Source organism: Sus scrofa, chromosome X (assembly GCF_000003025.6).
Source record: "Sus scrofa isolate TJ Tabasco breed Duroc chromosome X, Sscrofa11.1, whole genome shotgun sequence".
Lineage (NCBI taxonomy): Eukaryota > Metazoa > Chordata > Mammalia > Artiodactyla > Suidae > Sus > Sus scrofa.
Genome location: NC_010461.5, coordinates 33,954,253 through 33,969,715, shown reverse-complemented (window position 1 = coordinate 33,969,715; position 15,463 = coordinate 33,954,253). Strand labels below are relative to the sequence as shown.

Sequence of the window (15,463 nt, the reverse complement as noted above, 5' to 3'; positions counted from 1 at the left end):
TACAGATAAAGAGAATGTCTTAAAAGTAACTAGAAGGGGAAAAAACAAATTACATACAAAGGAATGATAATTAGAATGACAGTTGACTTTCAACAGAAATAATGAAATCCAGGAGCCAGCGAGGAAAAAAAAAAAAAAACTATCAATCTAGAATTGGATATCCAGAGAAACTACTGTTTAGGAAAAAGGGTGAAATCAAAAATTTTTCAGGAATACTTGCTGTGGTGCAGTGGGTTAAGAATCCAATTGCAATGGCTCAGGTTGTGGCAGAGGCTTGGGTTTGTTTGATCCCTGGCCTGGTGCAGTGGTTAAAGGATATGGAGTGGCCACAACTGTGGCATTGGTTGCAGCTGCAGCTCAGATTCAATCCCTGGCCTGGAAACTTCCATACGCCACAGGTGTGGCCATCAAAAAAAAAAACAAAAAAAAAACACTGTACTTCAAGAGGAAGTAAAGTAGATGAAGAAAGAAAAAGGAATGGTGAAAAATGAAATTGCTAAAACATGTAGATACATTTAAACAAATGTTGATCTAAAACAAAAATTGTATCTAAATTGTGGAACTGAAAATAAGCAAGGTCTAAAACATAGGACTAAATGTATACACAAGCGAGGGTGAAGGCATTTCGAATGTAAGAATATCAAGCTCCTTTTACTGATTAGAAGAAGGGGAAAACTAATGATTTCTGCAATTACATATAGTTGTTTCACAATTAAATACAAATAACCACTAAAAATAAAAACTCTTATACTATCTGCCTAGGAGAAAGGATAAAATAGAATGAGAAAAACATAGTATTTCAATCTACAGATGATATAAATAAAAGCAAATATTACAGCAATCACAATACAAATATTATAGTAATTACAATGAATATAAGTAGACTAATCTCCATAGTTTAAGAAAAAATAGATTAAACTTTAAAAACCATATATAGCACTTATGTACAGCATGTATACGTACATACACATATATTATGCATGTAGCATATATGTAGAGCCAATATTTAGATACATCTAACACATAATTTAAAATAGTATACATGCAGGAGTTCCCATGATGGCTCAGCAGAAATGAATCCGACTAGGATCCATGAGGATGCAGGTTTGACCCCTGGCCTCATTCAGTGGGTTAAGGATCCGGCATTGCCGTGAGCTGTGGTGTAGGTCTCAGACGTGGCTTGGATCCCATGTTGCTGTGACTGTGGTGTAGGCCCACAGCTACAGCTCCGATTCGACCCCTAGCCTGGGAACCTCCATATGCCACAGGTGTGACCCTGAAAAAAAACAATAGTATACATGCTACATAGACTCTCATCTTAAGCATATGGACACAGAAAGGTTGAAAAGCGTCAAATTATATATATATATGATACCATGTAAACATTAACCTAAAGAAAGATGATAGCATTGTATTAATAGCAGACAAAATAGACTAAAGGCAAAAGCATTTCCAGAGATAAAGGGGGCCATAAGAAACACCTTCAAGTCAGTAAGGAAAAGACTAACAGCTTAACAGAAAATTGGGCAATACATAGTCATATCCCAGAAAAGGAACCAAAAATGGCCAAGAAACCTATGAAAAGATGCTCTGCCTCATTAGTAATCAGCAAAATTCAAATTAAAATCATAGTAAGATATTCACTTACAGCTACCAGTTGGACATCAATGAAAATTTTTCAGGAGTTCCTGTCGTGGCGCCGCGGAAATGAATCCGACTAGGAACCATGAGGTTGAGGGTTTGATCCCTGGCCTCGCTCAGTGGGTTAAGGATCCGGCATCGCCATGAACTGTGGTGTAGGTCACAGACGTGGCTTGGATCTGGTGTTGCTGTGGCTGTGGAGTAGGCCAGCAGCTGAAGCTCCGATTGGACCCCTAGCCTGGGAACCTCCATATGCTGCAGGTGTGGCCCAAAAAAAATAAAAATAAATAAAATAAAATTTCACGATGCCAAGTGTTGATAAGACTGTAAAGGAAAGGAAACTTTTATACAATGGTGGTGGAGTTTAAATTGGCACAATGATTGTAAAAAAACAAGACAAAACAATTTAACATTATCTTACACTGCTGAAAATGCTCATAGCATTTGCCTTACAGTTTCAGTCCTGGGTGCACTCCCTAGAAGAGTCTTCTTAAACATTTAGGCAGAGGTCACAGCTGGATGCCAGAAGGGAAGGGGGTGAGGGGACTAGTGAACTAGGTGAGGGAGATGAAGAGATATCAACTCCCAGTTACAAAACAAATGAGTCAAGGGGATGAAATGTACAGCATGGGGAATACAGTCGATAATAATGTGCTATCTTTGTATGGTGACAGATGGTAACCAGCCTTACCTTCTGTACCAGGAACTAACATAGAGCTGTAGGTCAATTAGACTTCAAAAAATAAACAAACAAACTCATAGAAAAAGAGACCAAGTTTGTGGTTACCCAAGGTGGGGGGTAGGGGAAGGGGGAATCAGAAAGAAAAAAAAAATGTTTTATAGCACAATTCAGAAAATAAATACACATAGACATATATATGTATACTTACATATATATATAATTATATGTATACTGACATTTTCTAGTCTATTTCCTTTTTAAAAAACTGCTGGTCATGACCCACCAATGGGTCATAACCCACAGTTTAAAAAATCCTACCCTAGAGAACTTCTTCTACATGTTTGTTAGGCTGTTATATATAAGAATATCACAGCAGCATGTTTTTGGTACCACTATATAACTATAGTAATATAAATATCTATCAACATAAAAATAGATACATTATAGGATGATAGATGAGAATAGATATATATGATATATATATATACACAGATGATAGATACATTATAGTGAAGATGAATGGAATGATATTCACATAAATATGGATAGAGTGCACCCAAAAGGTTGAGCTAAAGAAGTTGCAAGAATTCACAGTGTACATAGTATAATTTCCATTTCTATAAAACTCAAAAATGAAAAGTTAGAAAAAATATTACTTAAGGGTACAGCCAAGTACAGTAAAAGCATATAATAAAGCGAGGGAATGAAAAATGCAAAACAAGGATGCTATCATTCTTTTTTTTGCCACACCTGTGCCATACGGACATTTCTGGGCCAGGTATGAAATCTGAGCTGCAGCTGCGGCAATGCTGGTTCCTTTAAACCCACGGTGCTGGGCCAGGGATGGACCCCACACCGTCACCAAGACAACACCGAATCCTCAACTGGCTGCACCCTACTGGGAACTCCAAGAATGCTCACATTCTTCAAATGGGTGATGAATACAGATATTCTTTATTATTGTTTAAATAGTACAAGTAGAATGTCTTCTTATATCTGATATCTTCACATTAAAAAAAAAAATCCCTCTAGTCTATGTAGGTATTAAGATCTGAAACCACAGGGAATAAAGCTTTCCAAAAAAGGGGGAGGGCTCTTGTATCTGATTAACAAGTGAATGATTGGAAACAGCATGTCAGGGCACCCAACACAGCTTCCTACCACCCCCCAAATCTGTGGGTCACTGTGGGATTATTCTGTGGTGCATCTTGCCCTTGTAACTAGATTACAGAAATGTGTTAAACCAGGAGGGGTTTTGAAATGACTACGTGGCGACTGTCCACACCCATGAGGCCAAAAGATCACGAGGGACATAATTATGATTGAACGGGTTCAGATTTTTGTTCACTGCAATGAATGAGAACACATGCCATGAAGAACCATGTGGCTCCCAGAGACAAGGTGTTTGAAAGGACTTAGGATAAGGAGCGGGAGTTATGTTAGGTAATTTGGGGGAGAGAGCAAGGCAACAGGAACTGGCTCTCGATTAGGTGGTATCAGGACGCCGGGACAATGCTATGAGTGGTCTCTCAAGTTTTATCTAGAAGGCAGGCAGACTAGAAAAAGGCATTAAGATCGGTAAGGAAGTACTTGGTGGCTCACATTAGCCAAGAAAGGAGGAAGCTGCATACTTTGTGGCTTGACCAGCCACCTTGTTTTGGTCTGTGCTTATACAAGATTATGAAGTGTTCCTGTGCTGTTTGACTTCATCGTGGTTGCAGAGCGACCTTGGGGAGACGCCGGTGCCCTGAGGTCGTTTCATCCTCCAGGAGAACTCCGCAGCCTACCTAACACCATCAAGGGTCATATAAATGTCGGACCTGTTTCCAGATGTCAGAGGCTGCATTTCCCTTTCTCATAACACATCATTATACATTCCCTGTCGCACTCTCTCAGTGTATGTTCCAGCCACTGATAGATACCACCATCTTTCAAGATACCGACAAGACTCCTGTTTCATCTATTTCAGTAATCGCGACCAATTCATCAAGAGCAAAAACTCCAGGTTCCTCCTTTAAAAAGACAAAGACTCTCACAAGGACACGGAGCAGCATGAAATGTCACCACATGGCATGAATATAAATAAGATCAGCTCATCAACATCATAGTAGAAGTATTTCAATTTTTGGTTCCCTGTCAGGGTGCTTTTATCTTTTGGGTCTTTCTGAATTCAACCAGGGTGCTAATTAGAAAAAAAGGAGCATTATGGCTGTCTTTGTGTTGAATGAAGACTGCCTCAGCTAACATCATCATGTGGAATTTTGTAGGTCTCATTAAGATAGCAACATGAACTAACTGGCTGTGTCAGGGTCCCTTTCATTCTGTTTCTATAGAGCTGGTTTTAAAACCAGACCAACAGCAGCCAACTTGTTAGAACCGGAAGGGGCTGGAGAAAATGTCAAGGGCTGCTCAGCCCATTGTAACAGGTACCTCCCTCGATCAGGCTTTGCTGTAATCGTTTTCAGTGCTGCAGCAATAAAATCTCTTTACTTTTACCCAATCCAAGGTAAATGACAATAACGGTTGTGCTTCCAACTGATTAGAGAATGAGTCACTTTCTGACTCATCTCATCTCGTAGAGGTCAGGGTGGGAATTTCAATTTTATGGTCTATTGAACACTGAGACAGCCCACTGGCACTGCGGCATTCTCTGGCAACAAATAAATGGCGTTCGCTGCCAATAAAATATCATTCACGCTTCCTTTTCGAAAACCACTCCATGAATAGCAAACAAGATACTTCCAACATTGACAGATAATCTCTGAGATCACACAGACTAGCAGCTGGAATATTGGAGAAATAATGGTTTCTGTTTTCAACTTTAAAAATGAGGCGGGATGTTGTTTATATCAAATTAAACACTCATCATGTAAATTTCCAGCTGTCACAGAAGCTACAACTATAAGTTGCTGACGAAGACGTATAAAAAGCTAGAGTTCCCTTGTGGTGCAATGGGGTAAGGATCTGGCACCGTGGCTGCCATGGCTTGGGTTGCTGCTGTGGTGCGGGTTCAATCCCTGGTTCAGGAACTTCCTCATGCTGCAGGTGTGGCAAATAAACAAACAGAGATACAAGAAGCACACACTGAAAGCTCTGTTTCTTCCTCAGGACATTTTACTGCATGAATATGGAATTTTCTGTACTGATGGGACAATGATATCTTCCTCCTTAGACTATGAAACTATTGAGGGTAGTCCATATTTTCGTCATCTTTGTATCCTTACCCCTTAGTACTACCAACAGGTTAGTGATAAATGCTGTAGGAAAGATGGATGGATGGGTCAAAGAAGAGATCAATTGGACAAGTGGGTGGTTGGGTTTACTGTTAAGTCACTGTTATATCAACAAAAGAAGTACAAGTGATTCGGAACTTTGCTACTGATGCATTAATACCTCTTAAGGAAGACACAGAACTTTCAATTTATTGTTTATTTTGATACCCTTCTGACAACAACTTGTCTTATATCTTTCTGTGTCAGCGGGAAGGTTACTCAGTTTAGAAGGCAAATGTATTTAGCATGGCATGTGTGTGTGTGTGCGTGTGTGTGTGTTAATTCCAAGCTCCTGACAGAAGAAAACCACATTTGTTCCGTAACTTGCTTAAGTCTGAAATGCTTTAAGTGGGATCCTGCCATCTAATCATTTATCCATTCATTTGTTTATTCACCCATCCATCTAATCAATTTAACAACTATTCACTGGGTTCCTACTATAAGCATTCTTTCAGGCACTGGAACTACTTCATTGAACATTGTAGAGAAAATCCCTGCCCTCATGGTTGTGAAGCTTATATTCTAGTGGAGGAAGAAAGATAATAAACCAGACAAGTAAAGGATATAGCATATAAATGTAAAGGGGGAAAAAACACAGGATGGGGTTATATTAGTTTGGGTAGGTTAATTTCCATAATTGTAAACAACGTCGAAATTCCACTGACATAACACATTAAACGTTTCTATGTATATAACCTAATGCTGATCTGACAAGACTTAAGGGAAATTCTGTGTGAATGAGACCTGCAGTTCCCATCAATACTAACTAGCAGATGAGGTGATAGCAGAACTTTCAATGAGCAATACATGAATACACAACCCCTTGGGTCTTGTATTGAAAAGTATGCGTCAGTAATTACAAGTGGCATTTAGAAATTAAAGACAAAATTCCTCTCCCAATACAGAGAAGCCCGAGGCAACTCCTGATTGATTGAAAGGCTCATGAGTCACAGTCCCTAGTTACCCGTGTCTGAGCAAACGAAGGTCTAGGTTGTAGAGAAGAGGTAAACAGGAATGGAATAAAAAATGGAAATGATTAAATATTAGGGATGAAATAAAATAATACTGGATAGGAACTGGAGAAATCGTTTTTGCGAAATTCCTTATAAGTCCTCAGACTCTCAGTCATTTGTTAAAATTCCATTTCCTTCTTCGTTGCCCTGAAATGGGAAATGTCACCTTGGCAGAGTCTAGTAAGAAAAGAGGTGGGTGAAAAAAACAAACTTTGATACTTATTCATTTCTAGTCTATGAACACACATTTTAACCTCTTAAGTGTTCTTATTTCCACTATTTATAATACATAAAATCAATTGCCTCTCTTATCTAACAGGTATATGTTGAGACCTTGTACGGCTATTCTCTAGAAAAAAATGTGATCCAAAAACAGATCAGCTCCCTCTCGGGGACCAAGGCTCCAATTGTGAAATTAGCTCAAATCCTGACTTGATTAAGGTAACCTTGAATATTCAGAGGCCCTATCCTATTTCCCTGCTAGGAAAAAAAAAGTACATTCTCAGTCGACACATATTTTTATACAATCTCACTAAAAGCTTCACAATTTTTCAAATAGGGTCGACTATTAAACAACATGAGTTTGAATTGCACAGGTCCACTTAAACCTGTATTTTTTTCAATAAATACATACTAGAGTACTACACAATCCATGGCTAGTTGAATCCAGGGATATGAAACTATAGATACAGAGGGCTAAGTATAAATTATACACTGATTTTCAACTGTGTGGCAGGGGGAGGGGTCGTACCTGAAACCCCCGTATTGTTCAAGGGTCAACCATAGTTGGTTCATCAATCAAAAATTACCAGGTTTATAAGAAAACAACTCAGTCTCATAAGGGATGCAGATAACAAAGCTATTAATTCATATACTTTAAAATATTTATAAGTAATTTATACAAGAAATTACAATAAAAGTAAGACAGTCAACAAAGAATTAGAAAACATGACAAAAGCAAAATGAAAATTCTAAAATTGCAAAAGACAACTGAATCTATGAATTAAGTAGAGGAGTTTAACAGCAAATCAGACATAGAGAAAGACAGGATTAGTGAATTGAAAGGTAGACCAGACACAAATACACAAAATGAATTCAGAGATATAAAAGTATAGAAAATATGCAAAGGAGTATAAAAGATATATGGAAGGTATTGAATTGAAGTAAAATACATATTTGGAGTATCTAAAGTAGAAGAGGGAGAGAATGGGGAAAAGTCAATATGTGAAGAGATATGACCTGAGAAATTTTCAAATATGACAAGAAGACATGAATAGATGCAGGTTTAAGACACTCTAGAAACCCCAAGATGGATAAATACAAAGAAAATCACACTTAGCTATGGTATAGCAACAGTTAAAAATCCAATGGCAAGGGTAAAAATATTAAAAGCAGTCAAAGAAAAATATTTCCTTCCAAAGAGCACTAATATATTGACATCTGATATTTTTAACAGAAACCTTGGAAACCAGAAACCAATGGAATAATATCTTCAAATTACTGAAAGTTAATAACTTCTAACCTAGAACTCAATAAACCAGCAAAAACATGTTTGGAATTAAGAGTGAAATAAAGGCATGCTAGGAAAAATAAAAATTGAGAGTATTTATCAGTAGGAGAACTACACTAAAGGGTACCCTTTAGGCAGAAGGAAAATTATTCCAGATAAAAACACAGAGATGTACTAATAAAGAATATAGAGCAATAGAAAGGGTGACTATGTAGTAAATCTAAGTGAATACTGACTATAACATGGTAATATCTTGTGGGATTAAGTATGGCACAGATTGAATGTGTTTCCCCCCCCCATAATTCATAAGTTGAAACATAGTTCCCAATGATGGTATTTGTAGGTGAAGCCTTTGGGAGGCGATAGCTCCCTTGCCCTTTCTTGCCATGTGAGGGCACAGTGAGATGTGCCCTGTCTATGTGCCCTGTCTTCCTGTCTCTGAACCAGGAAGCAGGCCCTCACCAGATAACAAATGTGCCAGAACCCTGATCTTGAACTTCCCAGTTTCCAGGACTGTAAAAAATAAATTTCTGTTGTTTAAAAGCTACCTCGTCCATGGTATTCTGTTACAGCTTCTGGAATGAACTAAGATAAACAATATATATCTATAGGTATAAATACATGTGTGTGTATATACAGGGGTACCTAGATATAGATAGATGTGCAGATATTTAAAATATACAGTGGTAGCATCAGGAGGGGAGTAAAAGGAATTAAAGGGTTTTATGGTCCTTGTATTGTCTTGAAACAACCAAAGGTACTAATTAATATTGGGTTTTAACAAGTCAAGGATGTATATTATCATCTCTTGCATAATCTTTATATGAATGACCAAAAATGTATAAATATTAGAGGAGATAAATAGAATACTTGGACAACCTAAATGAAGGCAAATAAGTAGAGCTAAAAGAACAGAATAGATGGGACAGAAAGAGACCGAGTAAATAGGTGGTTGATTTTAAGTAAAATATGTGAGTAATTTCATTACTACAAATGGAATAAATATCCTAATTAAAAGCCAATTGTCAGATTAGATTTAAAACGTGTGCACGCAATTATATGCTGCTTATAAGAGACTTATCTTAAACATAAGGACACAGAAAGGTTGAAAGCAAAGGATAAAGAGGATTTACCAAACATACATCAACCAAAAGAAAGCTGTTGCAACTGTACTAATTGCAAAGTAAACTTCAAGGAAAAAAATCATAACTAGAGAAAAGGAAGGACTTTTCATAATTATAAAGGTTTCTTTACATCCATAAAAATCTCACAATTCTAAATATTTAAGCACTTAAGACTTTAAATCAATATATATAGAGATATAAAGCAAATATTAAACTAAAAGAAAAAATAGAAGATCCTCAATCATTATTGAGAGGGGTTAGTACATATTTCTCTCAATATCAGATAGACTATGTAGATTAAAAAAATCAGTAGATATGGAATATTTGGACAATACAATTAACAAAGATCATTAAAAGACATAAATCAGTACAATTAATTAAATATCGAATATAATTTAATTCAATAAAATAAACATAGATCATTTTCTTTCAAGGAAATAGGAAACATATGACAAAACTGCCCATTTTCTGGGCTGAATTTCAAAGACTGAAATCATACAGAGTATGTTTTCTGACCACAGTGGAATTAAGCTAGAAATCAATATCAAAAAAGGATACAGAAAAGCCCCATGAAATTATAAATTAAGAAAGGCAATTATAAATAATTCACAGTTAAAAAAATGATGATACTAGAAATTAGAAAATATAATGAAATGAATATGATAAAAATAACAGATTAAAAAAATGTGTGGGCTGCAGCTGAAAACAAGAAAATTCATATTCTTAAATGTATATGTTAAAAGAACAAAGGCTTAAAAATCAAGTATCAAAACATCTGAATGAAAAAATTATCAACAAAAAATAAATCCAAAGAAAGAAACAAGAAAGGAATCAATAAAAATGAAAACAAATATGCAATACAGTAAGAAAAAAGAAACATTAGAAAAGACGATACAATTGTGTATAAATAAGATCTGTTAAGTGCTACAGAAACTGTTATAATTAAGTGAATTTAAAAAGATTTTTAAATATAAGGTTAGACTACCCAAAACAATTGTGTTTCTACACATCAACAATTAGAAAATAGGAGTTCCCGTCGTGGCAGAGCAGAAACGAATCCGATTAGGAACCATGAGGTTGCGAGTTCGATCCCTGGCCTCGCTCAGTGGGTTAAGGATCTGGTATTGCTGTGAGCTGTGGTGTAGATGGTAGACTCTGCTCAGATCCTGCATTGCTGTGGTTGTGGCATAGGCCAGCAGCTGTAGATCCAATTCAATCCCGAGCCTGGGAACTTCCATATACCACAGTTGCAGCCCTAAAAAGCAAAAAAGAAAGAAAGAAAGAAAGAAAGAAAGAAAGAAAGAAAGAAAGAAAGAAAGAAAGAAAGAAAGAAAGGAAGGAAGGAAGGAAGGAAGGAAGGAAGGAAGGAAGAAAGAGAATTTGAATACCATAGAATGAATAAAACAAGCCTGGTATTTGTTTTAAAAAAAAAACCCAAAAACTTAATATACAACTACCATATGATCCAGCAATTCCACCCCTGGGCATCTATCTGGAGAAAATCATAATTCAAAACAATACATGCAACCCAATGTTCACTGCAGCACTATTTATAATAGCCAAGACATGGAAGCAACCTAAATGTCCATCAACAGAGAAATGGATAAAGAGGATGTGGTACTATATACACAATGGAATATTATTCAGTCATAAAAAAGAATGAAATAATGCCATTTGCAGCAACATGGGTGGACCAAGACATTATCGTGCTAAGTGAAGTCATTCAGAAAAAGACAGATATCGGAGTTCCCATCGTGGCTCAGTGGTTAACGAATCCAACTAGGAACCATGAGGTTGTGGGTTTGATCCCTGACCTTGCTCAGTGGGTTAAAGATCCGGCGTTGCTGTGAGCTATGTTGTAGGTCGCAGATGCGGCTGGCATCCTGCATTGCTGTGGCTGTGGCATAGGCCAGTGGCTACAGCTCTGACTGGATCCCTAGCCTGGGAACCTCCATATGCCACGGGAGCGGCCCAAGAAATGGCAAAAAGACAAAAAGACAGATATCATTTGAGATATATATGGCATCTACAAATATATGTGGTATCTAATAAAAATGATACAAAAGAATTACTTATAAATCAGAAACAAAACTCACAGATTAAACAACGAATCTTGTTAGCATAGGTGAAACCATTGTGGGGTGGGAGGAACTGGGAGACTGTGAATAACATATACACACTACTGCATAAAACAGATGATTAACTAGAATCTATTACATAGCTTAGGAAAATCTATTCAATTGTTTGTAATAGCTTACATGGGAAAAATGGATATATTTATATTTATGACTGATTCACTTTGCTGTACCCCTGATACGAATACAATATTGTAAGTCACCTATATGCCAATAAAACTAAAATTTAAAAAAATTAAGTTTGAAAATACTAAAGGCCAATAATAGCCAAGGCATTTTGAGCAAAAACAACTAAGTCGCAAGTCTACCAGATATAAAACTTTATTATAAAGCTACACTAATTAAAATAATGTGGCACTGGCACAGTGTTAGCCATATAACAGAGAGGTCAGAAATGACACTTGATTTGGGAAGGTGACAACGTACCGCAGTTGAAAAAAATGATGGTCATTTCAATGAATGTTCCTTGGTCAAGTGGATATCCATATTAAAATATAAAAATGAATCGCTAACTCACAGGATAAGCAAAAATCAGTTCCAAGTAGATTGCAAGTCAAAAGGTAAAAGCTAAAACACTAATAATTATAGAAGATGACATGGGAGAACCTTTTCATCCTTGGGGAGTTGGGCGAAGTTTTTTGTTTTTGTTTTGTTTTGCCTTTGGCTGCGCCTGCAGCATGTGCAAGTGGGCCAGGGATTGAACCCACACCACAGCAGTGACAAAGCTGACCCCACTAAGGCCACCAGGCGACTCAAGTTTTCTACATTTTTTTTAAAAACAGGATACAGAAAATAATCCCACACAGGAAAAGAAAGATGGTTGCTTAAGGAAATCAAGCATGGATTTGGATACTTAGGTATCCAAAGAAAGTAATGAAAGAACTTAAATGGTTCATTTCTTTAGAGCTGCTTATCTCAACTGAGTGTGGCAACAGAGTATGAATTGCTCAAATGAGGATCAATTTGATGAAAAGGATAGGAAAAAAATAGCAATGGTTAAATAATATACTCCTAATATAGGCATCAATAGAACACAGTCGTGCTCATTCAGAGAAGCTGGAAATGGAAGGTCACTCACTCCTGCTACTAAACTACCCACTTTTCCTCCTAAGACAGCCTCAACTCCTCTAAGAGGATGAGTTAGTGACGGTACAAGAGAAAGCAAACCAAACCAAGTACACGGGATGTGATGCCAGCATCCCTCGCCTCAACTATAGGAAAGAGGGGCCTTGAGGTGACCTTATTAGGCGCCTCCCAGAACAGATGAGATGAAAGGACCTTGAGAGGGAGCAAACAAACCAGTTTAATTCAGGGGGAGAGATCTTAAAAGCATGGAGTTCAGGAGGCCCCAGGAAGAGCAGAAACTTCCCCCTGCTTGGATTCCACTTTGACTCAACTTAGGGAACAATGATTCTGGATCTGCATCCTGCCCAGGACAGCCCCACAGGCTAAACACGGAGGACAATGAAAAGGCTCGCCCCCCTCCACCCTGTTTCCAGAAGCAGGTTTTGAGGAAATGCAGGAACTACTCCAGCTGATGTGGAGAGCAGACTGGAGGTTGCATCCTCAGTTTGCCCGTCACCCCGAATGCCTAAGAATGTCTCAGGCCCACAGTTTGTACCTTCCGAGAAGCCATGTGGAGCCAAATGGGGCGCTAAGAGAAGAGAGCACAAGAGTGGTTTTTGGATGCAGAAAGAGACCACATTCTGTGAGCCTTCCAATTTCACTGTGTTTTATAGGTTTGTTTTTTTTTTAAATACTGTTGTCTTTGTCTCACACCCGCCCCCTCCATCCCACCTTGCCAAGGTATGGTTGGGCTAAACTCTCTATCCCTACAGTGTATATATATATTATACATAACTTTATATACATATATATATAAAGAATATATTAGATACATTCTCTTTTTGTAGTTAAATGTTTTTCTACTTTTGGTTTAGTGTTTCAACTAAGTCAAGAATTTCTGTGTATGCTTCTATATTGAAATTTTTCAGTCAATGCTTTGTGGAGATAGAATTCCCGTAACATAAAATTCAGCCTTTTACAATGTACAAGTCAATTTTTTTTTTTGGTACTTTCACAGATTTGTGCAACCATCACTGCTATTTAATTTTAGAATATTTGTTATCACCCCAAAGTGATTGATCCCTATATTCTAAACTCTCTTCGACTTTCTTGCTGTCGCCACTCCAAACCCTTGAATCATCAAAGTTGACTTCCCACACAAAGGCAAGAAACTCACGCGACTTTGGCACAGATGATGCACCTCCAGCTGCCATCAAGGCTGGAGACCCGGCACTGGGCACACACTCTCAGTGAGCAGGCTGGGCACGGGTCTCCTCGGTCGAATATTAAACCCAGGTTTCTCTGACAGTGAGCACAGACTCTGCTGGTCTCCTGTTGAATCTTCCCACTTCTACGTTTTGCTTCCAAGAGTTCATTTTTCAGCTTCCTGGAAGAAGAGGGGTAGCAAAAATCACTTCAAGCAAACAAACCAGGAGTTCCTGTTGTGGTTCAGTGGGTTAAGAATCAGACTAGTATACATGAGGACATGAGTTTGATCCTTGGCCTTGCTCAGTGGGTTAAGGGACTGGTGTTGCCATGAGTTGCACCGTAGATCACAGATGCGGCTTGGATCCCATGTTGCTATGACTGTGGTGTAGGCTGGCAGCTACAGTTCCAATTCAACCCCAGCTGGGAACTTCCATATATTGTAGCTGCAGCCACACAAAAAAAAAAAAAAAAAAAAAGAAAGAAAGAAAGAAAGAAAGAAAAGAAAAGAAAAAAGAAAAAGAAGAAAACAAAAACAAACCAGAGAGAGAAGCAGAGCTTTCTTTATTTAAGGAATATTTTCATTTGGAAGAACATTTCAAAGAATCAAGAAGTTAAGAGTCAAATTACTTTCAAAAAATGTACTTTCTGGAGTTCCCATTGTGGCTCAGCTCCCAATGGGATCCACATTGCCTCAGTGAGGATTCGGATTTGATCTCCTAGCTTTGCTCAGTGGGTTAAGAGTCCAGTGTTGCTGTGGCTGTGGTGTAGGCCTCAGCTGCAGCTCCAATTCGACCCTGAGCCCAGGAACTTCCATATGTCACAGGTTCAGTTGTAAAAAGAAAAAGAAAAAAAAACACGTAATTTCTCTCTCTCGAATTAATAATCTTTTGATATTAATAGTTGAAAACCAATGTTTGTTTTACCTTTGAATTTTGCTATCTTCCCCTAGCACTACTATTTTGCTATTAGTATTTATTTACATTCTTTTCTAACTTCTCCAGGGTATCTTTGATAACATAACACTGGAACACAACCCCACTCTACAGGAATGCACAATACCACGTTCTTTACTTGCCTAGATAGATCACGTGAGGCAAGAGTGTGAATCCAACTTGGCAACATGGGCACTATCCTTGCTTGATCCAACAAAGATCAACAAAGAGTTTGTTACAGAGCCATTGGCCCACCATTTCAGATGGAAACACTTCTGCTTAGCCTTTGAGAATTTCCAACAATTTCTACTGATCCGTGGGCTTTGCTGTCAGATACGCCTTTGTTTGAATCCAGGTTCCATCATGAATTAGCTGCCCAACCTTCAACAATAATTTACACACTCAACTTTGGTCTCCATTTCTAAAATGGGAGTAAGAACATTCTCATGTGACTGTTTTTAAGATTAAACAAGATAATATATGCAAAGATACCAGCATGATTCCTGGCACAGAGGCACTAAATGAATGCTATTTCCATGTCCCTTCTTTTACTACCTGACATGTGATCTATTTATAAACACTTTAGAAAAGAGCTTCTCAGTGTATGGCCCTTGTTCTAGGAGCATTAGCGTCATCTCAGAGCTTGTCAGGAACACAGAATCTCAGGCTCAGGCTCCACCTCACACCTACTGGATCCGATTCTGCATTTGCACAAAATCTCCAGGTGTTTAGAGTCTGAGGAACACAGCTCTAGAGCATTTATTCTCAAATCTGACTCAATACTGGACTCACTCGGGAAGAATTTTTTTTTAAAAAAATACTGATTTCCAAGTGTCATCCCCACAGTTTCTGATACAGTTGGTTTGAGATGTAGCCTATG

At 37.8% G+C, this 15,463-nt stretch overlaps 1 protein-coding gene across 11 annotated transcripts in view; it reads right to left on the bottom strand.

Annotated features, from left to right (window-relative positions):
• The window catches only part of SYTL5 (synaptotagmin like 5), a 267,832-nt gene that overhangs the window by 96,412 nt on the left and 155,957 nt on the right, over positions 1–15,463 (bottom strand). For all 11 annotated transcript variants that reach the window (XM_021079659.1, XM_021079658.1, XM_021079661.1 and 8 more), the window contains one exon: positions 13,620–13,829. In XM_021079659.1, the coding sequence (XP_020935318.1) occupies positions 13,620–13,829 (210 nt within the window). The remainder of the gene's footprint in view (positions 1–13,619; positions 13,830–15,463) is intronic.